General features: G+C 31.8%; 7 protein-coding genes across 8 annotated transcripts; 4 read left to right on the top strand and 3 right to left on the bottom strand.

The window, feature by feature from the left end:
• Window positions 1-1,292: 1,292 nt before the first annotated feature.
• Window positions 1,293-4,585, bottom strand: LOC108738773 (MATH and LRR domain-containing protein PFE0570w-like). Its single transcript, XM_025979162.1, has 5 exons — window positions 4,495-4,585; window positions 4,319-4,441; window positions 1,780-4,257; window positions 1,592-1,726; window positions 1,293-1,540 (listed from the first exon to the last, which is right to left on the bottom strand). Exons 1-5 carry the CDS (start codon window positions 4,528-4,530, stop codon window positions 1,460-1,462), a joined length of 2,853 nt encoding a protein of 950 aa, XP_025834947.1. The 5' UTR covers window positions 4,531-4,585; the 3' UTR covers window positions 1,293-1,459.
• Window positions 4,586-4,968: 383 nt separating this feature from the next.
• LOC108738744 (nucleolar protein 6) lies at window positions 4,969-10,329 on the top strand. Its single transcript, XM_025979163.1, has 14 exons — window positions 4,969-5,114; window positions 5,166-6,610; window positions 6,672-7,013; window positions 7,066-7,356; window positions 7,417-7,568; window positions 7,627-7,930; window positions 8,057-8,310; window positions 8,376-8,590; window positions 8,647-8,856; window positions 8,954-9,174; window positions 9,423-9,439; window positions 9,505-9,719; window positions 9,776-9,985; window positions 10,083-10,329. The coding sequence occupies exons 1-14, from the start codon at window positions 5,097-5,099 to the stop codon at window positions 10,302-10,304; spliced, it is 4,116 nt and encodes a 1,371-aa protein (XP_025834948.1). The 5' UTR covers window positions 4,969-5,096; the 3' UTR covers window positions 10,305-10,329.
• Window positions 10,291-10,913, bottom strand: LOC108738772 (LYR motif-containing protein 4). The gene is made up of 3 exons (XM_018472351.1): window positions 10,688-10,913; window positions 10,517-10,637; window positions 10,291-10,459 (listed from the first exon to the last, which is right to left on the bottom strand). Exons 1-3 carry the CDS (start codon window positions 10,762-10,764, stop codon window positions 10,385-10,387), a joined length of 273 nt encoding a protein of 90 aa, XP_018327853.1. The 5' UTR covers window positions 10,765-10,913; the 3' UTR covers window positions 10,291-10,384.
• Window positions 10,914-11,952: 1,039 nt separating this feature from the next.
• LOC108738764 (N6-adenosine-methyltransferase MT-A70-like protein) lies at window positions 11,953-15,167 on the top strand. 2 transcript variants are annotated; one of them, XM_018472335.2, is made up of 4 exons: window positions 11,953-13,094; window positions 13,154-13,604; window positions 13,812-14,410; window positions 15,079-15,167. In XM_018472335.2, exons 1-3 carry the CDS (start codon window positions 12,456-12,458, stop codon window positions 14,405-14,407), a joined length of 1,686 nt encoding a protein of 561 aa, XP_018327837.1. In that variant the 5' UTR covers window positions 11,953-12,455; the 3' UTR covers window positions 14,408-14,410; window positions 15,079-15,167. The 2 variants fall into 2 exon arrangements, with proteins under 2 accessions (XP_018327837.1, XP_018327838.1); XM_018472336.2 differs by lacking the exon at window positions 15,079-15,167 and having other exon boundaries at window positions 13,154-13,352; window positions 13,812-14,937.
• On the top strand, window positions 15,084-18,383 carry LOC108738766 (UPF0183 protein CG7083). The gene is made up of 8 exons (XM_018472337.2): window positions 15,084-15,515; window positions 15,938-16,020; window positions 16,083-16,210; window positions 16,271-16,452; window positions 16,530-16,721; window positions 16,783-16,997; window positions 17,076-17,348; window positions 17,440-18,383. Exons 1-8 carry the CDS (start codon window positions 15,452-15,454, stop codon window positions 17,515-17,517), a joined length of 1,215 nt encoding a protein of 404 aa, XP_018327839.1. The 5' UTR covers window positions 15,084-15,451; the 3' UTR covers window positions 17,518-18,383.
• On the bottom strand, window positions 18,375-19,513 carry LOC108738767. Its single transcript, XM_018472338.2, has 3 exons — window positions 18,863-19,513; window positions 18,637-18,798; window positions 18,375-18,540 (listed from the first exon to the last, which is right to left on the bottom strand). Exons 1-3 carry the CDS (start codon window positions 19,320-19,322, stop codon window positions 18,416-18,418), a joined length of 747 nt encoding a protein of 248 aa, XP_018327840.1. The 5' UTR covers window positions 19,323-19,513; the 3' UTR covers window positions 18,375-18,415.
• A 271-nt stretch (window positions 19,514-19,784) lies between these two features.
• Window positions 19,785-26,671, top strand: LOC108738743. The gene is made up of 4 exons (XM_025979146.1): window positions 19,785-19,947; window positions 20,789-21,302; window positions 23,295-23,509; window positions 24,721-26,671. Exons 1-4 carry the CDS (start codon window positions 19,843-19,845, stop codon window positions 26,617-26,619), a joined length of 2,733 nt encoding a protein of 910 aa, XP_025834931.1. The 5' UTR covers window positions 19,785-19,842; the 3' UTR covers window positions 26,620-26,671.
• Window positions 26,672-27,719: the final 1,048 nt, after the last annotated feature.

Below are 27,719 nucleotides of genomic sequence, written 5' to 3'. Positions count from 1 at the left end.
TTTGAATACAAAGTTAAGCACCCCATTAAATAAATAAAAAGTACAATAAATTAAAAAAATTCAAAGTATTAACAACAAAAGCATTGCTGCAAATACATTGTGAGAGTTCATAAATTCGAACATACACTAATGTGTAATAGTAAAAACACGTGTGCAGCACAAAGTAGAACAAATAAAACAAATCTGCATGCAAATGGTCAAAGTGTTTGTGGGTAGCTATGCATGCGTGTATTATGTATTTATAAATAGTTTTCACTCTTTGTTTCGTATTTTGAAACTGACAAAGCCTATAATATACAAAACCACGTGAAATAGGATTCACGAACAATAAAACTTTTACCATCACCAAAAGGTATTACAAAACATGCACAATAATATACAGGGTGAATCAAGTTCTGTACCCATATCTCATAAAGACAGATTTATTATTTATCCCAATTTCAAGAGCTTGAAAATATTCAACAGCAAATTGCCAAGAAAATAAAATATTCGCAAATAAACCGTTAATGAAAACATTATTTTTATTAACTACACGCAAAATGTGTCTTGAAAACTTTCCAAAGTTTTTTTATTGAATTAGTTATTATACAATTGCTTCGCAAACTATATTTCTAAGAGAGACAAGGGACGAGATGTGAGGGAGAAGGAAGAAGTTACAGCGACAGTCGCGCAACATTTGCGTGAGCTACTTTAGTAAGCCAATGAATATTAGTTGTCGCGTAAAAACGAAATTTCACTGACTTGCCTTCTAATCAAATAGTGCACATTCTACATTCGGAAAATTTGTACGCATCCGGTTTTCTCGGGTTCAATTCCTGGTCGATGCACTATCTTTTTTAGTTGCATTTAACTCCTTTTATAATAAACGTATCAGAAGTTTCACGTATTAATATAATTAATTATAGTTGTATATTGTAGAATGTATTATTATAGTTTACCTATTAATAATTTTTATACATAACAGGACTCAATTGGTATTCTGAATAAATAAAATTGTAATATTGTTCTTTTTCTTTTAAAATAAAATAGTAACAAAATTAAAAATTACACGTGACAATAATTCATATAAATAAAAGCATAGTAAAAGTATGTATATATGTTAAGGCAAGATATAGTGTGATTCATAAAGACATCTTTTGCTGACATTGCATTTACAGGATATAGTTTATAAAAGCCGTTCATAAAATAGAGTAGTTATTCTAGCTTAAGACTAGACCTAGTATAGTTTGTACTTTGTATTAATAAACTTTTTTTAAAAAGTCTTTGTTCCAATTTTGGAATATAACATATACACAAAATCGGATCCTTTCAACCACATGATGTGATGCACTGGTAAGTGGTAACAGTAAACTATGGCATTTTGAAGAACAATATACAAATATATTCAACACTTAAAGGGAATTGAATTATAAAAAAATAATTCATATAAAATGTAAATTTTAAAATAGTCAAAAATTCATTACTCAATTTCCAGGTCAAATTTATCCACTTCTTCACATTCTGAATTAAATGCTGCTGCCCATTTTTCGAATTCTTTTTCCTTAAAACGAATATATTAATATTACAAATTACATTGACAATTTCAACATACCTCCTCTTTACCAAGAATGTTTTTCTTTTTCTTCTTCGAAGTAACAACAACCGAATGCTCCGAATCAGAATCTTTCGAATAAAATCTTCGTTTGCGTTTAACAGGCCTTTTACGTTCGTATTTTTTAGCAATTGGCTGGAAAAATAAAATTTTAGAAACGTCTATCGGCTTTTAACCGAATAAATTACCTTTGGGTCTAGTTTAAGATCTTCAAACAGACCTACATTATTTTCATCGTTAGGAAATTCGTCAGCTTTTTGAGGCATATCTACAGCTAGATCGTCATTATCGGAATCACTGTCGTTCACTACTTTGTTGGGTGAATTTTCTACGACAACATTAGCTGCTTGGTTAGCAGAATTGTTGTTGATCAACACTTTTTTTATTTCCCTAATCGAAATTCGTGTGGGTGCTTCATTCTTATTGCGATTTTTAACTACATTATCGTCAATAAGAAGAGAATCAAAACCAAAATCATCAGTTAGGTTTAATTTCCTTTCTCGAAGTAAAGTTAGATCTATTCTTTTAAGTACAACCACTGGCGATAAATTTTCTATAAATGATGATTCTGACGAATTTACGTCTTCAGAAAAAGAGTTTCTTTTAGGATTGATTTCTTTGTCAAAACTGCTGAAAGGAGAGTGTTTTGTTGGACTGTTCTCTTTATTTTGTTTTTTAGGACGAATCTTGTTATTAACATTCACATTTTCTTTATTAGAAGAATTCTTTTTAGGACTAATTTTCTTGAATATGTTACGTTTTACTTTCCCGGGATTCCTTTCTAGTAAATTTTGTTGTTGTGACTCCTTTAAAGGACTCAACTCGTCAATGTTAAAAAAGCTTACTCTTTTCAGTTTAGGTTCAATGTCTTGTTTCCCTGATGATTCAACAAAATCTAAAATACTTTTCTGTACAACTTGATTTTCGGTGTTCCTACAATCGTCATTCTGTACAGATTTTTTAGTATTTTGACATATGCTGTCGTCGAATGTATGATTGATAATGCTATCTTGATCAGTGGCTGGTAGAGAACTTTCTTTTAACATTAAAAAGTGAGGATTATATTGAAATAGATGCTCGTCAAGTCTCCAAGAAAACGATTTCTTATTGTCAAGAGGTCGGATCATGGTACTATTGGCACCAGGACCTTTTTTACGGAGATGTTCAAAATTAAAACTATCATTGATAGTACCTTGTAGGGAATCAACATTATTTTGTAAATTTTTAGTGTTGTTTAATGTGCTGTTACTTGTTTCAAAAAGAGAACTTTCATTCGTGGTTTTATCAGGTACAAAGGTTACCAAAGAAGAAGGTTTGACTAGAATATTCGAAAGTATCCTTATTTTGTTGTTTAACGTTCTACTAGATGTAGAAGGTGATTCAACTGCAGAAGTTTTATTAATACCAAATATTTTTGAAATACTGTTTGAATTTTCTTTTATATTCGTTCTTATGATAGGGGATTTGTCTTCATCGTCAAAACCAAAATAAGTGTCAATTTCTTCTTCTACAGTTTTATTATTTTTTTGAGATTCATTGTCTATATTTAAAGGTTTCATAATATTTAAGTCACTTTCATTATTATTTATTCCATCAGAATCGTAATCTTCATTAGTCTGTTGAATATTCTGAGGAATCTCCTGTTTCTCACTACTTAATTTTATTTCATTTTTATTTTTTATATTGCTTTTTATATTAGCAATTACTCTTTCAAGATTATTTAAAGGTTTCGCTGCTATTACATCTTTGTCATTTATCAAAGTTGACACGGAATAATTATTTGCCAAATTACTTTCAGGTATATCCACTTTTCTTTGATTTTTTGGATTAACTGTTAAAAGTGCTTGAAATGTGCGAGGAAATTGACGACGTCTTCTAGGCCTCTTTTTGGTAAATTTGGGAATATCAAATAAGTGAAAACTTACTGGTGTTTGAGCTGTGTTATTTCTTCTTTTCTTTTTTAATTTATATCTAGTATTAGATGGAGAAACTATAAAATCATATTCATCTTTATGATCTTTATTATCTGTATCCATTTGAAATTGTTTGTAAATTGGTGTTTTTAATGTAGTGTTGCTATTACCTATTATATTTTTGTTAGATGTGACTAACATTGGACTTTGTATGTTCTTCCTATGATTATTACTTTTAGTAGTTGATATTGCTTTTTTCTGAGATTTATCCATTTTCATTATGTCTTGAGTTTGTTTCTTTTTGTCTTTAGAGTCATTTGATTTTGTAGATTTAAGTGTTTTTCCTTTATTGAATTTCCTTTCAAAAGCAACCTCATCTTGGCATTCATAAATTTTACTTTTGTTGTTGTTTTCCATTATCGTATTAGATTTTCTAGTTCTTGTAGTCTGCCTTAAATCCAGATTTTTCTTTTCTTTTTCTATTACTTTTGTAACACCTCTCATATTTTCAATGTCATAATGAACATTTTTTGGCATAGCTTCAGAATTCTTCAAACTTTTTTTTATTGCAGTTGGATCAATACCATTATCACAAAAGGAATTACATTCTCTTCTTCGTAGGTTACTGTTATAATTTTCAAAAAAGGATTTCTGTTGATAATTTAATAAATTTTGCAATGGAATACGCTCCAGATGAACTTTTGTGACACATTTTAGTTTATTATCTCCTTGTATTGCTTTTTTTGTTGTATTCTAGAATAAGCAATAACTTTGTTACTATCTAATACTCAGAAACAATTTTTATTTTACATACCACGTTCTGTATTTCATCTTTTTTAAAAATTGTGTGTTGTTTAGCTTCATTAGAAGAATGTAATGCAACTCCTCCAAATAACTGATTTGTATGTTGATTTATCTCTTCATGAACCAGAAAACTCTTGAATAATTAAGAACAGATATTTACTGATAATCAAATTACATAAAGATTACCTTCTCTATGTTCCTTTTCGATTTTCTAGAATTCATTTTAAGAACTTTACACAAAATATAACAACAGTATTTGTATTTCCTTTAAACCTCTCACAAAAAATTTTAGAAACGTCTATCGGCTTTTAACCGAATAAATTACCTTTGGGTCTAGTTTAAGATCTTCAAACAGACCTACATTATTTTCATCGTTAGGAAATTCGTCAGCTTTTTGAGGCATATCTACAGCTAGATCGTCATTATCGGAATCACTGTCGTTCACTACTTTGTTGGGTGAATTTTCTACGACAACATTAGCTGCTTGGTTAGCAGAATTGTTGTTGATCAACACTTTTTTTATTTCCCTAATCGAAATTCGTGTGGGTGCTTCATTCTTATTGCGATTTTTAACTACATTATCGTCAATAAGAAGAGAATCAAAACCAAAATCATCAGTTAGGTTTAATTTCCTTTCTCGAAGTAAAGTTAGANTATTATCACAAAAAAAAATACTTCTAAAATATAGCCACATTAGAGTTAACCTAAAAATTGTAAAATACTGGAAAATAATTCGTCACATTTTCTATTTAGTACCAAAAACGTGCTCTGCAAGTATTTAGATTAAAATGAGTAAAGTTGATGAGGTAAAGTATTTAATTATAAAATTATTTGTTCTATTTTTGTTCATCTTTTAGAATTCCAGTGAAGAGGAAGGTTTTGAGTTAGTAAAACATTCTGAAGAAGAACTGTCTGACTTGGAGAATGAAGAATCTAGTGAAGAAAGTTCAAGTACAAATGAAAATAGCTCACTAAAGCGTAAACTACATTCAGAAGATGATAAGAATAAAAGAATTAAAAAACATAAAGATTTATACAAACCTCCAACTACAGAGGAACTTAACCGACTACATGAAAATGAAAATCTATTCAATTCAAATTTGTTTAGAATGCAAATAGAAGAACTATTAAATGAAATAAAAGTGAAACATAAATATGTTGCTATTTTTGAGTCGTGGTATGAAAAGTTTCAAGGTTTTATTAAAAATATCCCAGAATATGATTTTGAGAAAACTAAAGCACCAAATAAACCAAAAAAGAAAAAGGAAGCCAAGCATACGTCACTACAAGAAATTGAAAGTAACCTTTGTGGAAACTGTAAAAGCGATCATTCAAAGGTCACTGCATTTATTAAACCATCTAACGTGGACATTTTTGGAAGATACAGAATAAATGCTGTTGTTGGAACAAAGTTAGAAGTTGATATTAAATTAATAATGCCAAAACTTTTATTTAAGGAGAAAGATTACTTAAATAATAGATACTGGATTATACACAATTATTATATATCCTATATTGCTACAGAACTTAAAAAAGCAAATTTTTGTTCAAAGATTTCATATTTATTGGAACACAATAATGCTTTTTTATCTAAACTAATTGTCACTCCTTTTGAATCTGACAAGATTACAATTAAAATTCATGTTGTCCCTCAAGAAGGTAGTTTTAAAAACCACCGTTTTGAACCTCAGAAAAACAATGTGAAAGTTAACATTTTACAAAATGATTTTGATGTAAATTTAGAAACATTAAAAATCACTGCAACACCTTATTACAATGCTGCTATTGCTAAAACTTCTGTGTTAGAAAAGAACTACAACTTTTTAGAGGACAATTTGAAGGACTTAAAAAATGTTCAAGATGGTATAAAATTGCTAACAGTTTGGCTAAAGCAAAGATTTGAATTTAATAATCCTATCGGATTCACTGAAGAATTGCTTTTGTTTGTGATACTGTACCTAGTTATAAAAAAACGAGTAAATAAACATATGAGTTCATATCAAGTAATTCGGAATTTTTGGTACTTCTTAAGTACTACTGATTGGAGTGAAGATCCTATTAGCCTTTCTGAAGATGTTAAAGATGAACATTTAAAGCAATACAGGAAAGAATTTGATATTGTATTTCTTGATAACAGTGGGTATTACAATTTAACTTCATTTTTGGACAAGAATATCTACATGAAAATAAAAAAAGAATCCCAAATAGCAGTAAACTTATTAGATAAAGTACAATTTAATTCATTTGGAGCACTTTTTATGACCAAAATGCCATATCAAGTGCAATATGATGCCATTGTAATGTATGTTGAAATCTAATAGTATTTTAAGTTAATTTAATTGATTTCATTGAATATTTTGTAGAATTAAAAATGAAAATCGGTTTTCTAACGCTTCTAAATTTATTTCTGAAGAAAAGAAGATCAACTACATAAGTTTTCATGAATTGCTGCTGCAGAAGACTATTGCAAATTTTTTGCAAAAGGGTTTGGGTAAAAGAATCAAGAATCTGGTTCCTCAATGTATTGAAAGCTTTATTAAAGATGTAGGGAGTAAAACACAGCCTGAATTTAATAAATTAACTTTTGGGATCACCCTTGATCCAGAACATGCATATAAAATTGTTGAAATAGGCCCGCCAGCAGATGATAAAGATGCAGCTTTAGAATTCCAAAAGTTTTGGGGAAATCTGGCACACTGCAGAAGGTAATTTATAAACTGTTTTGTGTTTATAGTTATTGAGGTATTTTTTTTACAGATTCAATGATGGAAGCATACATGAAGCAGTTCATTTTGAAGCAGAAACATTTCACGAAAAAAGAAACATTTTCAAAAAAATTGTAAACTTTGTTTTATCAGAAAAGCTTCAACTAAAAGAGAATTACATGTTTTGTAATGAGCTGGAAAAATTTATTTCACCTGGAAAATCTACTATAGAAGAATCCACTATAAAAGTAATTACTACTTTTGATGAACTGACAAAGTTATTGAGATCATTAGCTTTGCCATTAGGCATTACAGCAATTCATGGAAAATCAGATGTATTTTGGTAAAAATTGGTTACAGTGTTAAACTTCAAATAATATAATTACTGATTAAATTTATACAGCTATTCGGACCTGTTTCCACCTGTACCAACTACCCATAATCCTGAGACGGATGTAACGACTTTACAGAATGACAACATAGTTTTTAAGGAAAATGCAAACGTTAAATGGATTCCTAATTATTGTGCCCCCATTGAATGTGTTATTCATTTAAGTAAGAGAACTAGTTATTTTAAAGCTTATTGAATATTTTTAAAAGATTTATATTTAAGGTCTCCATTCCAAATGGCCAAACGACTTTGAAGCTTTAAAACACATAAAAACTGCATTTTACTTAAAAATATCTGAACTTTTAAAAGAGAAAAGTAATGTAAAGTCTAATGTTCGTCCAGAATTCTTTGATGTCTATTATAAAGGATATGTGTTCAGATTTACTCTCTATCACCCAAAAGAAATAAAATTTTTGAAGAAAGAAGTAGATTCAACTGGTACAATTTCATATAAAGATACTGAAGACAGTATAAATTATGAGAAGGAGTTAGATATAGCATGTAAAATTAGTGGAGCTTTAAATGGGTAAATTTATTTTCGAGCTGTGTCATAGTTTTTCTTCAATGAAAACGAATTTTATAAAAAAAACATTACATTTTAATTGTAACTGGATTTACGTTACTAATATTTTAAAATAATTTTTCTTTTTAGAATACAGTCTCAGTTTTCAAGTTTTGGGCCAAGCAATACACTAATAAAACGTTGGTTACGTTCGCAACTTATTGATAACTTTTATATTCCTGACATAGTTATCAACATGTTGAATGCATCAATTTATCTCAATAATGTACATCTTAGTAATTCCAATTTGCCACAAGTGCAATTTCTGAGATTTTTAAAATTTATTCAAGACAGTGATTGGAATTTGAATGCTGTTGTGGTTAATTTTAATGATGAAATAACTAGTAAGTTTAAGTTTTAATAGCAATTCTTTTCTATTTAATATTTCTATTTTTAACTGTATTTTTAGAGGAGCAGTTGGATTCATATGAAACTAATTTTCACCAAAATCGACAAAATTACCCCCCACTTTACATTATAACACCATATGATAATGGCAAGTCCTTATTCACTATTAACACCTGCGGAAAGGAAGTTTTACGACGTCTTGCAATTCTAGCAACTGCAACATACAATGTCTTGTTGGAAAGCTTTTTGCAAACTTTTGAAGTAAAACTATTAGAGGTAAAATATTTCCAACTATAAAATTTAATAAACAATCTAACTGTAGAACTTTACAGAGTATTTTCGTACCGAATATGGACGGGTATAATCTCTTAATTCATCTTAAACCCTTGTTGAATTCAAGAAGAAATGAAAGCATTGATGAATGCAACAAAAAACACTTAAAAAAATCCAAATGTAAAAATGTTTTTACGAAGAATTACGATAAATTTGCTATACCTATAGTTGGATTTAACCCTGTAGACCTCTACTTAAGTGAATTACGGGTATATTAACATTTTTTTCTTTTTATTATATGTCAGAAGTAGTGGTTATTAGATTATTACTAAAAATATCAGTATCAGATATAGGTATCTTTTGTAGGCAAATTATGGCGAATTTGCATATTTTTTTCACAACGTATATGGAGGATGTACAATAGCTGTTTTATGGAAACCTAATATCTTTGATGAAAAAGAATTTAAAGTTAGCTGTGTCAATGGACACAAATTAAAAGATAATAAATTAATATTCAATGAAGAAGCAGTCATTGAGGATTTCTATATTTTAGGAGAAGGATTAGTAGAAAACATAGAGAAAAAGTAGCATTTAATAAACATTTCCTTTAATACTACTCTTTTTTTAACCTATGAAGATTAGTAAGTTTTAAACTACATTTTAATAAATTAGTTATTTACATTTTTCTTCTGAAGTGTTTCTATAACCAATGGACCTGATTGATATAATTGCCCCACAATAACCTAAATAATAAACGGTTGTACTATTAATTTTTTTATAGTAAAAAAAAAGCTAATTACCTGTCTTTTAATGATTTCTAAATTTCGACAACCNTTAATGATGAAATAACTAGTAAGTTTAAGTTTTAATAGCAATTCTTTTCTATTTAATATTTCTATTTTTAACTGTATTTTTAGAGGAGCAGTTGGATTCATATGAAACTAATTTTCACCAAAATCGACAAAATTACCCCCCACTTTACATTATAACACCATATGATAATGGCAAGTCCTTATTCACTATTAACACCTGCGGAAAGGAAGTTTTACGACGTCTTGCAATTCTAGCAACTGCAACATACAATGTCTTGTTGGAAAGCTTTTTGCAAACTTTTGAAGTAAAACTATTAGAGGTAAAATATTTCCAACTATAAAATTTAATAAACAATCTAACTGTAGAACTTTACAGAGTATTTTCGTACCGAATATGGACGGGTATAATCTCTTAATTCATCTTAAACCCTTGTTGAATTCAAGAAGAAATGAAAGCATTGATGAATGCAACAAAAAACACTTAAAAAAATCCAAATGTAAAAATGTTTTTACGAAGAATTACGATAAATTTGCTATACCTATAGTTGGATTTAACCCTGTAGATCTCTACTTAAGTGAATTACGGGTATATTAACATTTTTTTCTTTTTATTATATGTCAGAAGTAGTGGTTATTAGATTATTACTAAAAATATCAGTATCAGATATAGGTATCTTTTGTAGGCAAATTATGGCGAATTTGCATATTTTTTTCACAACGTATATGGAGGATGTACAATAGCTGTTTTATGGAAACCTAATATCTTTGATGAAAAAGAATTTAAAGTTAGCTGTGTCAATGGACACAAATTAAAAGATAATAAATTAATATTCAATGAAGAAGCAGTCATTGAGGATTTATATATTTTAGGAGAAGGATTAGTAGAAAACATAGAGAAAAAGTAGCATTTAATAAACATTTCCTTTAATACTACTCTTTTTTTAACCTATGAAGATTAGTAAGTTTTAAACTACATTTTAATAAATTAGTTATTTACATTTTTCTTCTGAAGTGTTTCTATAACCAATGGACCTGATTGATATAATTGCCCCACAATAACCTAAATAATAAACGGTTGTACTATTAATTTTTTTATAGTAAAAAAAAAGCTAATTACCTGTCTTTTAATGATTTCTAAATTTCGACAACCTTCATTATAGAGTTTAGCAATATCACTCTGATCTGTTATAGTTTTGTATTCCCTAAATGAATCTCTAACTCGTCGCAATGCATAATTCCTAAAAAAAACTTGTGAAAAAAAATATCCATTGATTTCTCACCTAAATACCTAAAGTTGTAGGAAGGAAATTTTTTTGAAGACTGCAAAAGAAGTTTATACAAGGACAGCACTTCTTGTTTCGTCATTTGTAGTACAGTTCTTTCCAAATTTATATTTCAGTGATGTTGAGAAACAAGGATTATTGTAATATTTTACACTTATTTTTTATCCATCATAAACAAATTTAACTTAGTCTAACCTAAAACAACCACCGGTGACAAATGTAAAAACCATAGATGAGATAAAAACAAAAAATGGTAAAAAACAAAGCAGAAGCTCGTACCAATAGCTAACATAAATTTGAGTCAAATAATTTTTTAATTGGACAAATATCAGTAATTAATTTCTTAATTAAGACATTAAAATTAACTAACAATTTTTTTTTAATAAATAGAAAACCTGACTGTTATTTAGTCGATCTCAAATCGTTTGTGAATTTTGAATATGCAAACGACAATGTTTATGAATGCTTATTTTTCAAGACAAATAAAAAAAAAATTAACTTCGCAATGCTCTCTAGTGTTACTAGAGAAACCATAAGTAATTATTTACTGAAAATGGCATACTTTTGAAATAATTAATTAATTTTAAGAGAATGTTAGCTAATCGTAAGTTCATAATTAACAATTAATAATTAGCATTGAAGTGGAGGGGAACACTGGAATGAGCGCGCTTATGGGAAGCTGTTGAAAAAGTTGATCCCAAGTGTTAGACAAGGTCAGACGCTGTGGGGTGGTTATCTGTCTGCGTCGTACTAACGTAAATAGAGGTGTTATTTAGACTGTGTTGTTAATTTTTTTAGTTTTTTAAAGTAATTAGTTGAAATGGTTAGATATTGTTGTACATATAGGTGCACAAATGAATGGAGATCCAATGAAAACATAAAATTCCATAAATAAGTATTAATTAGAGATTAAAACAATGAAATATAATTTAACCTGCATTATGGGTACATGTGTACGCGAAAATTTTAATGAAAAATAAGGATAATTACCTTGTTAATCATTTGCATATTAGTTCTACTCATATATTTATTTTAAATTTCCATTGAAAAAGTACGCCAAAAAAAAAAGAGACCTCAATAATTGGGCGATAAATGTAACATTAGACATAGCTCACATAAAAAAATATTATTTTATCATGTTTAATTTATTAAAATATTTTATTAACTTAATTAGAATACTTTAATTTAATTAGAATAATTTAGTTAATTAAAATTAGAACTTTTTCGGATTAATTGTATTGTTTTGTTTGTACTAGGTCACAATAAAAATTATTTCTAATGAATTTATTGCTTTTTAACAAATTTTAAAATACGCCAATAATTTGTTAATAATTTCTGCGATAAAGATACCGCACGGCAATGTAAAATCATACACGGGTATCGCACACCTGCCTCATTTTCACCTGACTTCCGATATTGACTCATAAGCGCCTGTGTGTGAAAGAGAGATGGTATCCCACTCCGCAGCAGCGGAGCTATTCGCACACTTGCGCTCACAAATTTAACATAGCGTACGCGTTCCAGTATCTGTAGTCTAGTTCAATAATAATTAGTCAAAAAGCACAACGATTGGCATAAATGATCAAAGTTTAAAGTTTTGACTTTTTCAAATTAATGTTGGCTATTCGTACCATTATTACTATTACCCTTTGTGTATCTATTATCTATGATTCGTAAAACTGACGAAAGCGTGACATTTGTTAGTCATAACCTTAAAGTTTCGTATATTTTGTTTAAATACATTATTTTAAACCATTTTTTTAAGGAAAAATAATGTCGGACGCTTGGGAAGAAATTCAGGCAATTAAAAGTAAAAGAAACAGTTTACGAGAAAGACTAGAAAAAAGAAAAAAGGAACGTCAAGACATCCTGTGTTCAAGTTTAGGATCTACTGTTTCATCACCAGTAAACTCCTTCGATAATGTAAGCAGTAATGTTCCTAGTCCTAGTACAGTTTTAAAGGATGATGTAAAATTCAAAGCTAGAAGTGAAGATGAAAGTGACTTAGTAAAAGTTGATCCAGAAATAGAGAAGGAGCTTTTGAAAATCCTTGGTGAAGTTACTCTACAAATTCCAATTTCATCGAAAGATTTAGTGTCGTGTTTAAAACCTATTTTAAGTAATAGTGTGCATCATGGGTCAGTGTGCAATTTGTTACAAAAGTTTGCAACACAAAAACTTATTACTATTAAGGATACTATTAAAGAAGGTAATACAGTGGTGGATGTGACATTTATAGAACACAGCAAAGTAACAGTTTTAATAAATGAAGTACCACTTGAAACAAAGGCAACTACTGAGAAGGATGAACCCTTAAAAAGAAAAAGGGAAGAAGAAAACATTAATGAAATTGAAGAAGATGAAGAAAAAAAGAAAAAAGAAAAGAAAGACTCTAAAACTACAGATATATTTGTAAGTTTATCAATATCTTAAAATGTGCACAAATTATACCAGTGTTTTATTACTTGCAGTCATTATTAGCTATGCCTTCAACTAAAGAAAAAGAAAGTAAAAAAGTTGGTGAAGAAATATTGGATTTACTTAGTAAACCCACTGCTAAAGAACGATCGTTAGCAGAACGATTTAGATCTCAGGGTGGGGCACAAGTTATGGAATTTTGTCCACATGGTACAAAGGCAGAATGCCAAAGGAACAATGGTATTAAACAGTGTAAGAAATTACATTTTAAAAAGATTATCCAAAAACATACAGATGAATCTCTAGGAGATTGTTCATTCTTAAACACTTGTTTTCACATGGATACCTGTAAATATGTACACTATGAAGTGGATAGAATTGACCAAACTAAAGAAATGCCCTCTATAACTCCCTGCAAATCTGTTATTAGTACTAAAAGTACAACACTTTATCCCCCACAATGGGTACAGTGTGACTTAAGATATTTAGACATGACAGTCTTAGGTAAAAATACTTTTTAAATTAATTTATTGTCCCTAGTATCATTAATAAAGAAGTAATATTTTTCTTTGTGGTTACAAAAGTGAAAAAATCTTTATTACTAATACTTTTAAGTTTGTTGTATACTCTAAAAGCGACTGCCAAGAATTCGTGTGAAATATCCTGCAGAAATTGAATTACTAAGCTCATCCCCCTTCATTTTGGTTTCAGGTAAATTTGCAGTAATAATGGCAGATCCACCCTGGGACATTCACATGGAGTTGCCATACGGCACAATGTCTGATGATGAAATGCGACAACTAGGTATACCTCAGTTGCAAGACGAAGGTCTAATTTTTCTTTGGGTAACCGGACGCGCCATGGAGCTTGGTCGTGAGTGTCTTAAATTATGGGGATATGAACGAGTTGATGAGATAATTTGGGTGAAAACTAACCAGTTGCAACGTATAATACGCACAGGTCGAACCGGTCACTGGCTCAATCATGGAAAAGAACATTGTCTCGTGGGTATGAAAGGAAATCCGCAAAATTTAAATCGCGGTCTCGATTCTGACGTAATTGTGGCAGAAGTGCGGGCGACGAGCCACAAACCCGACGAAATTTACGGAATGATTGAAAGACTTTCACCAGGTACTAGAAAGATTGAATTATTCGGGAGAACGCATAACATTCAACCAAATTGGATAACTTTGGGGAATCAAGTGGATGGAATACGATTGGTGGATCCAGCCCTTATCGAGAATTTTAAAAAGATGTATCCAGATGGAAACTGTATGGTACCTCCACCCTCACCAGCAGTTATGTAATTGGTAATATAAAAAGACTTGGTGTTTCTTCAAAATTTTCATTATAAAGCCAATTCACTTTATTTTGATGAATCAAATCATTCAGTAATTTATAATTTTATAGAAAGTTATATTATTTTATTAATAACAGGCGCTCTGATACACTGGATTGTAAAAATGTGCACTCAATTCTGCTTTTATATGATAAAAACTTTTCTGTAGAATTAATATATTGCATTTAGATAAGCAGAAAAATGAGTTTGGGCTTATTTCCATTTAAATTGACTTTTATCCACTTCTGGCAAAAAAGGTTTCTAATTTTAAATATCATATCAAATATAAATTTTGGACAAAAACATTTCAATTGCATTAAAGTTATAATTCGGGGAATTTTCACCAATAAAAGAAAGAAGAAAATAGGAATCAATTAGAAAATACTTGCGACCGACGAATTGTTATTGTGTGCTTTTGAAAATATAAGAAGTGTAATACTAAGTAAAAAATTATCGATAGATTTAAATTACTACAAAAGAAGAATGAAATTAATTTTTTAATTCGTGTTTAAGAAAGTTCGTGTAAAAACAGACTTGAGTGTATTGTTGGGTAATCTCAAACGTTCTAACAGTTTTTTGGGGCGCTCTGTATATTTACAATTGTCATGTCAATAATAGAAATATTTATACATGTATCAGAATTGGCATCCTAGTTTCCGAACCTTTTGTGGAACGTTATCAAAAAATACCTGCTTACGATAACGTTTATTAGTAAATAATAAAAAAAACGATCGTGTTTCGTGTTCGTTTTTGCACAACTGTTAATAGTGTACGCTAATTTGGACATTATTCGACTTGAACATAAGAGCGTGTTTGGTGTAAGTTTTGTACTGTGCGCGAAACCAGATGATCGACAATCAGCTGTTCTTCGTTGACAGTTGTGAAAAAAGATGGCGACCGTCTGATTGTTCACAAACAAAGAATACGTATTAACTGAAGTGATTACCTTCAAGCAAAAAGTGATTTTAATAGTTTTTATTGCATAAAGGACCATTTCGACGATAGAATCAAAATGCTTGATTTGGAAATAGCCCCTGAACGTTCCTTAGGCTGCGAACACTGGGAATTTGTGTTGGGTAAGTAGGTTTAATAATTTGTATCTAATGCGTTTTATTTTTTGTTTGGGTGTTGTTTAATATAAAAACGCTTCCAATAACGCATACGATAACAACAAAACGTTGCGTTATGATAAAGTCGTTTTTATTTGCATTGGAAGTAAACTACAGTTCATATTGTTAACTAAATACAATTTTAATTGTACAATTGTTGATTTGTGATATGATATTGTTATTGATTTGCTTAATTATCTTTTGTTTTTTACTTGTTTCTTAATTATTTTTATGTTAATTATCCTCTTATACGAGGTGCGATCTAAATGTTTTGTCAACAAGTGTTTTACCAAAAAAACAAAGATGTCCTTTTTCAATTATAAAATTTTGATTTTTTAACAAAATGTAATTTCACTCGTTTATACCTATTATAAGTAAGTTCTTTTTAGGAATGCATTTTTCACAGTCAGTTGCAATTATTCAATCCCAAGTAGGCATTATCAAAGGTGTTCAAGTTCTTTACAATGACAGTGTAAGAATGAAGCATGGACATTCTGAAGTCTTTGTAAATAATAATCTACTGTAATCTTTCAGAATCCTCTCGACGTAGATCTTGTAATAAATTTACCCCAGGATGGTATACGGTTATTTTTTGATCCAGTAGCTCAAAGGTTAAAAGTAATAGAAATTTGCAATATGAAGTCAGTAAAGTTGAAGTATTGGTATGTTAAATAAAAATTTATCGACTTTCTAAGTTATTAAGTACCAAAATTTCGTTTCAGCGGGTCTTATTTCAACTCCCCCGAAGTACTGCCATCTATTGAGCAAATAGAGCATTCATTTGGAGCCACCCATCCTGGCGTTTATGATGCCGAGAAGCAACTGTTTGCGTTAAATTTTAGGGGGGTTTCCTTTTACTTTCCAGTAGAGTCCAAGTTTAAAACAGGCAACGCCCACAATATAGGTAAATTATAATCTTGGCTGTAGGTAATTTTAATATGTGTATTTAGTTGTTTTCACATAATTTGTTTTCCACCTTAGGGTCATTGCATTTTCCTCCCGGCAGTTCTCCGTTAGTTTCGCGCATGTCAATTTATTGTGGCCCTAATGTAGAACAGGCGACTGCTCCGGAACTTCCCTTATCTTGTTATTATGGTCAGTTGTATTTGAAGAAACTTGAAGTTATTCGAGAAGACAATTACACAAAAGGAATTAAACTCAATGTTACCGCAGGTAATATTTTTTTGTGATTAATCCAAATTATAAGTATGGGTAAAATCACATTTTGGTACAGGTGGAAACGCTCGCAGGGTCGAGTCAACAAAGTTGGTCTTTGAGAGAGAAGTATTGTTAGGTCATTCAGCGCAGGATGTCGCTTCTAATCTGGGTGCCCCTTCCAAAATTTTTTATAAGAGCGAGGATAAGATGCGAATTCACAGCTCCAATGCTCATCGTCGTGTGGCGCAGAGAAGAAGTGACTATTTCTTCAATTATTTCACTCTTGGCATTGTAAGTATCCACAAATGCATAAATCTTTTTAATCGTTTTCTTTACTTTTATTTGTGTTTCTTTTTACTCTTTCAACAGGATGTCCTCTTTGACGCCAGGGCACATGTAGTTAAAAAGATAGTCTTGCATACCAATTATCCTGGACATTATAACTTTAACATGTATCATCGATGTGAATTTCGTTTACCAATCGATGGACTCGAGATTACTGCCTACTCACGCTGGGAAGAACTTTGTAAGCAGCTGACTCCTAGTGAACGACCAGTGGTACTAAACAGGGCCAGCTCCACTAATACAACAAACCCTTTCGGGAGCACCTTCTGTTATGGATATCAGGACATTATTTTTGAGGTAAGTTTATATAATTTCCGTTGTACTTCTTTCTTCATAATGAGTATGTTGCGGTTTAACAATCGATCTCATTTAAACAATGCTCTCACAGGTCATGCCCAATAATTATATAGCGTCAGTTACAATGTATGGGGACGGACGACCGTATGAAACGTCAGAACATGCGTGACAGAAACTCTCGGCCACTTACCTCATTCTTTCAAACAGGTACTGGCAACCGTAATGTAATACTAAGTAATTATTGACGGATTTAAAAAATAAGTTGTACACCCATAATGTGTGTTCTCATTAGCACAGTAGTGGTAAATGTATGTTTATACTTTTTTGAGTGTACATCGTCAAAAGGAAAAAAATATGTTAAAATGTACTTGAAAATGTTACAAAAAATATTTTGTAAGTATTGTTTGCTTTTTGGTGAGGACTTCAGTTATAGAAAATGGACGAAAGAATCCCAAATAACGCAGAAAAAATTGAACGAAAACAAATTATTAATCTATGTTATTTTTACACTTAAAATTAGGTCTCTTAGGTAATATGTGATGAAGTATTTTTAAAAAATACAATAGTGAACCGTTTTTTCTAAAGCTGTCACTGTATTGTTGGATTTAATCCAAAAACATGACAGCAGTTGCAATATAGGTTTTATCATCATACTTGCAAAAAAATTGCAAGATGGAAATAGTCAATATGTGCAGAAAACAAAAATCAAAGCTATAGTGTGATTGTTGCAGATGTTTTGTCAAGGAAAATTATTATAAGAATGCCATTTTTTTTATTTATACTAATTTATTTTTATTTTAAGTATAAAACATGTTTCACCGTTCAATTAATGAATAAAAAAATAGACTAGTTAAATATTTAGTTAATTTGTAAATTTCATTGTGTTACTTTTACGTTGTGTACCGTGCATGCAGGCATTAAGTTCGATCTCACATGTTAAGTTGTACATATACTATTCTTATCTAATTTATAAAAAATAATTTTTACCTTTTTTGATTTTAAGAAAATAAACCATTTTACTATCCTAAAGATTTCTTCATGGCTGTTTTATTTTTACTAAATCAGAATCATTGATCTTTGGGAAAATTTGAACTGCCAGAATCTTCTAAAAAGGCATCAAGTTCTTCTTGGTTAAGATCCAACTGGATTTCTTCTAGTAAGGCAGATGGTTGGGATGGTTTTGATGACGGATCTAAAAATTACACTAATGAAATCACAAAACAAAAATAAATACACAAAAGAATAATGATTCATAAAGTTCCTGGTCTTGTAATAAAAGATTACTTACTTTGAGCATTGCCCTGTGTTCGGGCAATTTGTAAATCTTTCATGAACGCTTCTTGGTAAACTTTTTGCTTTTCTTCCAACATTTTCTTTTGCTGAAGCTGTGATGTCATAAATTTTTTGGCATGTTTGTTGGCAAAATCATTCCTTTTGATTTCAAGATTTTCTAAAAAAGTGAGTAAATAAATAAAGGCTATAAAAACAAGTCTTATAGGATGAAATGACTTTACCTAGTTTTCGTTCTTTATATAACATCAACTGCCTTTCATGCTCTAATTTCTTCTTTTGTAGTTCGTTTTTTTCAATCAAATCTTCTAATCCAATTAATGCTTTCTCAACACTTTCAAAGGAATTTTGTAAATCACTTATTTGGGAAACACAATGTTCCACGGAATCGTTTAAATTGGGTCTTAATACCAAGAGGTCGATTATAAAAGTTAAATTTTTATGATATAAGGAAACCTTAGTTTGCATTTTATCAATAACTACCGCGACCTTTTCGGCACTTTTTGCATTTTCTTCGCTTATTTGACGTAAGTCAAACCAGTGCTTACGAAAGTAAGTTAATATTTCAGAACCGGCATGAAGATTAATATCTGAATTGTTAGGTTCAGAAGTATCACTATCTGTACTTAGAAAATAAACAGATTTGCTAAAATCTAGAATTTTTTCTTTTATGTTTGAAAACATCTTTCACTTAAAAAATCACAATTCCAAAAGTACTTTTTCTACAATATTATCACATTACAAAACTATGAAAATGATTTACTTGAGCAACACAGTATTAAAAATATTAGATTTTGTAATTAAATAAAATAATAGCAATTACTTATCAATTCTATACTGCATCTTGATAAAATATTTTAAATGTGACGTTTTTCCGACATTTTGAAATATTGACACATGATAGGTAGTGTTTGCATAACCACAATCCTGCTTTTTATATCGTGATTAAATGATATTTTCCGTGACATCAATATTTTTGAAAATTTAAAATGTTTATCTATTTATTTTACAATTTTATTTGGCTATTAGTCGTATAAGAATAATAGAATATTACTGGCTTCTTATGATTCATAAATGTTTACAATCAATGTTATTAAAAATATAATAAGAATTTATCAAGTGTGTTTTGGAGAAAACAACATTTTACAGAAAATAAAAATGTCACATCAAAATGTTTTTTAGGCAATGATGAGTAAAGCTTATCATGAGTAATATAAAGCAGAGGTTAAAAAGTGCGTACGAAAATGTGGAATTTTTTGCAAACACAACTTGGTCTTGTTATGCTCAATCATATCAGAAAGCAAATCAGGTACACAATCATGTCCAAAACCTGTTCTAATACTTATAAATTTTGAATTTGCCACTATAATTTACATATATTTAAAAATTTATATTCGTACAGTGCATATATGCAACTTAAGAGACGAATGTTTTGCTGTTTGTTTGGTTGCCTAAAGATAATATTGCCAAGACCATTAAATAACTTTAAAAAACCTTTCGTAGCTACGCTAATGTACAAATTTCTAAAGTAACATTTCTACATCTTCAATAAACAAGATATTAAAATATTTCATTTTTTAAAGATAATTAAATTGAGGGTGTTGATAGGTAAATTCTTTTGAACAAAACGATGGGCTGAAGTGACAACTTTTGTTAATTTTACTCACATGTAAATTAAATTTTTAAAGGCATAATTAATTTAACTATAAACTTATGTATATTTATATATGTAATTAACACTTAAACTATCATGGCAATAATTACGTTAAATTTTCAAAACAAAATGGTGAAACTAAGATCAACGTCATTTTTTGAATAATAGCTTATGTGAAAGTTAAAAAAAAGAATTTTTAGTAGTTACTTATATAAAAGAAAAGTTGGATATTATCTAATGTCAAATGGCACCATATTTTAAACGTTAAACTCTCCCTCTACACTCAATGCTTGCAGACTGCAGAGAGATACGTATTTGTCGAAAAGAGTAAGAAACTTCGTCTACCATCGATGATGCCACATGGCTTTCTTTTTTTAAATTTAAATTTAAGTTACCCATGTTACCAAAGAATGTACCTAGCGCATTTATTAATGACCTTGTATTCTTACGGCAATCACATGCACATTTTTTACGTTGAACGTCTTTCAATTTGAAGGAATTGTATGCTCGGGAGCAGAAAGTTCAAGAGAATTTGATGAGCCAAAAACCGTACCCGAGGACCGTCCAGGAATGTATCCCCCAGAGTCGTTTGGCGCAACTGTGCAACTTCGAATACAACGATTCCCGGGAAATATCGTACGCTTCGAGCGTTAGCGACATAAACTTCTACTATCCGTGTATTTATAAAAGGGGAAGCTGCGTGGAACCGTGGATGCTACCGGAAACCGAGCAGCTTTTTGTCTGGTTCGCACACTCACAAAACCTCGGAACCATCGATTCGTCCACATTCGAACTGAACCATTTGGACGAACCGTCGAAAAATTTAGAACAGATTGACGATTTTCACAAAATTAACGCGATAATGCACGAAAATATCGAAAAAGCTCCCGGGGAGTTTAGGTATACGTCGGCCAAACCTCTAAGTGAAGATGATCTGACCAAGTACAAACCGGCACTCTTCAAGGTCGACACATTTGATGAGATGATTCTCAAAATGCAAATAAGTCTAGGTACCTATAACATTTTAATACCTATAATGAATTAATACCTTGAAATTTTTATAATTATAAAAGGTCAAACACGCGAATAAAAACAATGATATACCGACTTCATTAGGGTATCCACACCTCCTTTTTTCCTATCTTTAGCCAATTTACGCTTTTCTCGAAAACTATAGCAGCCTAGGGATCGTACCCATACTACGTGACCCACTTTTTTTCCCCCTCTTCCCCTCGTTGACCACCCGTAGTATATGTCAAGATCCCCCACCCCTTCTAGTTTTCACGTAGTAATTCATAAATATGATTTTAAATCATTTTTTTCAAACAGAAAGTTTTGAATATAACTCGAAAAAGCTAGAGGATATTGATTACGTGACGAAAAACTAAGACCCCTCTCCCTGTAAACCAAGCGTGATACTTTCGAAGGCCTCCTTCCCCCACGTACTATGGCTACGTTCCCTTACATTCCTAACTATTTACGAATAGTAATATAAGGTTGTTCGGAAAGTCATTTCGTTTTTTCCCGACAGAGGATTTAATTGTATTCTTTTGCACCCAACTTCACATTTAAGCCGTATAATTTTTATATGCTTTGAGAGCTCATATAGCAAGGCTTGTGTGTGAAAAATTCCAATTAATTCTACGCAGTAGTTTTTGGTTGGTGCCCTTTTAAATATGGAGAGCGATAAGCAGCATTTTCGACATATCTTACTGTTTTACTACAGAAAGGGTAAAAATGCTGTTCAAGCCAGAAAGAAATTGACTGATGTGTATGGAGAAGGTGTGTTGACAGTACGCCAGTGCCAGAACTGGTTCGCTAAATTTCGATCCGGCAATTTTGATGTCGAAGATGCACCACGTTCGGGAAGGCCGGTTGAAGCTGATAAAGACGCGATAAAGGCATTAGTTGATGTGAACCGGCGAATAACAACACGTGAGATCGGATTGAGGTTAAATTTATCAAATTCAACAGTTTATGACCACTTGAAAGGCCTGGGATTATCCTCGAAGCTCGATGTATGGGTTCCCCATGTTCTCACAGAGAGAAATCTGTGTCGCCGCATTGACGTCTGCGATTCGCTTCTCAAACGTCACGAAAATGATCCGTTTTTGAAGCGCATCATCACTGGGGACGAAAAATGGGTTGTATACAACAACGTCAAACGCAAGAGGTCATGGAGCAAAAAAGATGAACCGGCTCAAACCATTTCCAAAGCCGATATTCACCAAAAAAAGGTGATGCTGTCTGTTTGGTGGGATTTTAAAGGAATCGTTTTTTTTGAGCTTTTACCGGATAACACAACGATTAATTCGGAAGTCTACTGTCATCAGCTGGACAAACTGAATGATGCACTTCAACAGAAAAGGTCAGAACTAATCAACAGGAAAGGTGTAGTGTTTCACCAAGACAACGCGAGACCTCACACAAGTTTGGTCACTCGCCAAAAGCTTTTACAGCTTGAATGGGATACAATGCTACACCCACCATATTCTCCAGACCTGGCACCATCGGATTATTATTTGTTCCGGTCACTCCAAAATTTTTTAGACGGTAAAACCTTCACCTCAAATGAGGAGGTCAAAAACCTCCTCGATCAGTTTTTTGCCAGCAAAGACCAAAAATTTTATGAGCGTGGAATTATGCTACTACCAGAAAGATGGCAAAAGGTGTTGGACCAGAACGGTCAATATATAATTTAATAAAGTATTTGTTTATTATACGAAAACTGTCTTTCATTTCCACAAAAAAAAAACGAAATGACTTTCCGAACAACCCTATAGTAATAGCTAAGTCTACCTTTGCCCCTTTAATTCCTAGTATGTCTCTAAGTAGCTTCATGCCTGAGAAGGTGTCCTATCAACATATCTCGTCTATTATTAATATCCATAACGCCCTTTGTTCACCTACTCTTTCTAATATCACCTCATCTATAAACTTTTCTATTCCGAAGTACGTATAAAATAAGGTAATGAAATCTTAATTGTTTTTCAATACTTCAGAGAAAGTAAAAAAAATCTGGGATGAAGATGACAACAATTCGAAAAATGTTAACGTTGAATCGTCATCAGAAAAACAACTGAATATTTTCAAATCACCCCTCGGAAATTTTATAGTATTCGACAATTCACCACAGTCTAAAGTTAAGACCGAAAAAAGTAGTTTGGATCAAAATGAAGCAGTGCATATATGCAACTTAAGAGACGAATGTTTTGCTGTTTGTTTGGTTGCCTAAAGATAATATTGCCAAGACCATTAAATAACTTTAAAAAACCTTTCGTAGCTACGCTAATGTACAAATTTCTAAAGTAACATTTCTACATCTTCAATAAACAAGATATTAAAATATTTCATTTTTTAAAGATAATTAAATTGAGGGTGTTGATAGGTAAATTCTTTTGAACAAAACGATGGGCTGAAGTGACAACTTTTGTTAATTTTACTCACATGTAAATTAAATTTTTAAAGGCATAATTAATTTAACTATAAACTTATGTATATTTATATATGTAATTAACACTTAAACTATCATGGCAATAATTACGTTAAATTTTCAAAACAAAATGGTGAAACTAAGATCAACGTCATTTTTTGAATAATAGCTTATGTGAAAGTTAAAAAAAAGAATTTTTAGTAGTTACTTATATAAAAGAAAAGTTGGATATTATCTAATGTCAAATGGCACCATATTTTAAACGTTAAACTCTCCCTCTACACTCAATGCTTGCAGACTGCAGAGAGATACGTATTTGTCGAAAAGAGTAAGAAACTTCGTCTACCATCGATGATGCCACATGGCTTTCTTTTTTTAAATTTAAATTTAAGTTACCCATGTTACCAAAGAATGTACCTAGCGCATTTATTAATGACCTTGTATTCTTNATATAAATTTTTTATTTAAACTTTTGAAGTATTAGTTTATCTATTGTCGAATAACCGTCACCTTGGTTGTATACATTATTTAATTAAGAAATTTAAGTCAGTGAGTTACATTATTACATCTTTGTGCAATTATTTAAACTCGTTTGCAACAACGATGATGGCTCATAACTGAGCGCAAAACGCTGGTATGTGGTTTCGCATTAGTAAAAAAGAATTCTGCCCCCCAAAAACAACATACAATATTCTTGTTAAGCGTGCTGAAATCGAAGAGGTGTAAGTCTTTTTAGTTTAAATTTTGATGTCAAAATCGCTCAAATTTTTTATTATTTATTTTGTTAGTATCGAAATTTTTTTGTTGATGATTATTTCACCGTAATATTTTATTTTGCAGGGACTTCATAGAAAACAGGAATTACACATTTTTCTAATATGATGACACACTTCCACGATTAAAAACCGTAAAACATTTACATTTGTAATAGCGTTTAATCGAGTTTGCAAAATAGTCTTGTTAATCATTTCGAAAAAAAAATAATAATTCTGTAGATGTTAGCGGATGCAATCAAGCCGTTACAGCTTATGATGGAAGAGAAAGGATCTCTAGATGACAATCTGGTGCCTATGCTCAACGTTAACATGGAAGAAATGGCCAGCCCAGCGAAACCCATTAATCTGCCTGCACGTCGTCTGTATTCTGCCGTTGTTCAAGGTCTCTATTGCGACAGTCACGCCCCAAACAGGGTCGAAATAATACCTCTCGCCCCCCACAACATCGCTAAACACAAAGAGCCATCAGTGGCCTATTCAGAGAACACGGGCCGGAGTATTTTCCCCATTGACGTTCCGATAGTTGATCGCGATTCAAAATCGACGTTCACGATAAACAGGAAGACGAGTCCAATTTCACAACCCGCTCCTCCGAACTACTGGTTGGCCCAAGAAGAAATTCAAACTTACGATCACGGAAAACCCAACATTACCAACGAATCGGCAAATCGAAGTATCGACGATAACTGCAACAGCAGCATCAGTTCGAGTCGATCGAATTTTACGAAGGTTTCACTGAAGGAGAGGCAGAAGGCAGACGCGGCTTCGTTTAAAACCAACAACAACAACAACAACAACAACAATTCCGATTGGAATTATTCGTTTAGTGATCTCAAAGATAACTTCATCAACGAAAATCAGTACAACGTTCCCTTCTCGTCTGCGAGTAAATCAGTTAATCAATCGAATTACTCTTCTTCGTGTAACTTTTTCGGAAACGACAGCTTGTCGTCTACAGTGAATCCGAACAATCGACCGATGGGAGCAGCTGCTGGTTACAGCGACTGTTCGTATGCCAACGTCAATAATAATAATAATACTAATAATAATAGTCAATTCAACTGCTCTTCGAATTTATTCAACCAGGTGCCAAGTAACACCCTTTTCGGTTATTCCTTGGCCGACACAAACTTGTACGGGAACGCTGCAAATCAAAACACCACCGCCCTTGCCCGGAACGCGTTTCCTCAATTCCTCCGTCAAAACTATTGCGTTTCCCAGCAGCCGCAATCCACATGGATCACCCAACGATTGTCTCACATTTGCAACGTGCCCCAGTACCAAAATCAACCCTACATATTCATGAACCCGTCGGCAATAAGATCGAACACGCGATGGAACCAGAATCAACAGTTCATGCGATCGTCGTTGTCGCAACCGTATCATCACGTTCTCCTCAATTCCCCTCAAACAACGACCACGACGCCACATTGGAGCACCCAGATGTGCAGTATTTGTAGGGGACATTCGATCCATAAACCGTCCTCTCCCCCCATGCAGTATTACGAGAACGCATCAACGTTCCAGAACAATCGAATCAAACTCAAACAAAAAAAGTATTTCCCCGGCAACGTCTCGGAGTCTCCCAGGAGTTCGTCGTTGTCCTGGGCGTATCCTCCCACTTCGGATAATAACGACAAGGAGAAGCGGAACGTGTGGGAATGCAAAAGATACGGGAGTAATTCCGGCAACGTCGGACCAACCACCGAGTCCGAGAAAAATCCGTTCATAAAAACGGCCGTGTCAAGTTCCGTTTTGGAAAGAAGCCTAAAGGTGGACAAGATCGAAGACGAACTTCAGAAAAGCGCTTCGACGTTGGCAATAGCCGCTTCAAATTTGAACCTGAAGCAGGAAGAAGTTTTGCCCGTCAGGAAAAGTGTTTCGGAAGAACTGGAAAAACTAGCGCTCGAACAATATCAGAGGTCATCTCTCAATCTCATTAAGAGCACCGACAGTTTCTATCAAGACATGGAAAGACAGGCCAAAGAACAGTACGAAGGAGCTCCGGAAAACTTGATGAGCCCCCCGAACTATAACATTTTTATATTCGGGGGGCTTGCGCCACATTTTCATCCAGAACCTCATCTCGCAATCACTTTGAATATGATACTTTATTGATGTCAGTATAAATAATTCATACATGTGTGTATAAATAAAGAGTTAATATTTATTTAGTTTTAATTGACGGTCCAGTAAAATTCTATCAACTTTTTATTGTTTCAATTTCATTTTATGAAATCGCAAACAAATTGGTTTTTCTACCACCTATTTCTAGATTTTCAGCTTTGATTAGAGATCTGAAAAGATTTCAGGTAATTTTCCAATAAGATTCAACTCAAACATTGTTCCATTACAAGCAGGTTTCAAGTGAGTACTTAAACATAGTCAATATTTTATTCTATTGCATCATTACAAACAATCATGTCGTATCTTCTTTTGAAAAATACGACGTGATAGAAAAATCCATCTTTTTATAGAGAATGACAGGAAATTGCTCGTATTTCTCTTGAGAGAAAAAACTATCACTAAATTAGAATAATTTAACCTCTACCACTTAGGAGTCGGAAAAGCGATATTTTAAAATCTACTTCGATTTTCAAAATGTAACACATGTATTAACATATGAGTCAGAATATCGGCAAAAAGTTTAAAAATAGAAACCAAACACATCAAACCTATAAAAACTTGCCCCCCCCCCCTAGGAAAAAATTTTTGATACGCCCATGTAGATTACGGAAATTTCTAACCAAAACTTTCTTATTAAATTTTTAACTCCCAAATTCGAAATTTTGTACTAAGAAAACCGAAGTAGATTTTCTTGAAAATGGTGCATTTCGAACCTCCAAGTGATAGAGGTTAAATCATTCCCACTGGTCCAAGTGGCAACTGCCAACCCCCCTGCTCCAGTGTTGTTAAATGTAAAAATGTAGCAACCTGTGTATTTGTGATTTGTAGCAATGTTTGATTGAACCATGCAATGATCATGAACTACGACACTACTGTTTTCGAAGCAATAGTACCAAAATTTTTGTCCTAATAAAAATTTGAAAAGTCTTGTATTCAATCGTAAAAACGGCATTTCTTTCATAGACATCAGTTACAAAGGTATAAAACAAGCAAAATAATGAAATGAGTTTCGAAACGTTACGAACATTTTCTTGATAAAAAGTTTAAAAAAATACAAGTATCAGCACTTTTACAAAAAAAAATGTTAATAG

The sequence above is a fragment of the Agrilus planipennis genome, unplaced genomic scaffold (genome assembly GCF_000699045.2).
Source record: "Agrilus planipennis isolate EAB-ADULT unplaced genomic scaffold, Apla_2.0 scaffold221, whole genome shotgun sequence".
Taxonomy (NCBI): domain Eukaryota; kingdom Metazoa; phylum Arthropoda; class Insecta; order Coleoptera; family Buprestidae; genus Agrilus; species Agrilus planipennis.
This window is presented reverse-complemented; position numbering and strand designations above follow the sequence as displayed.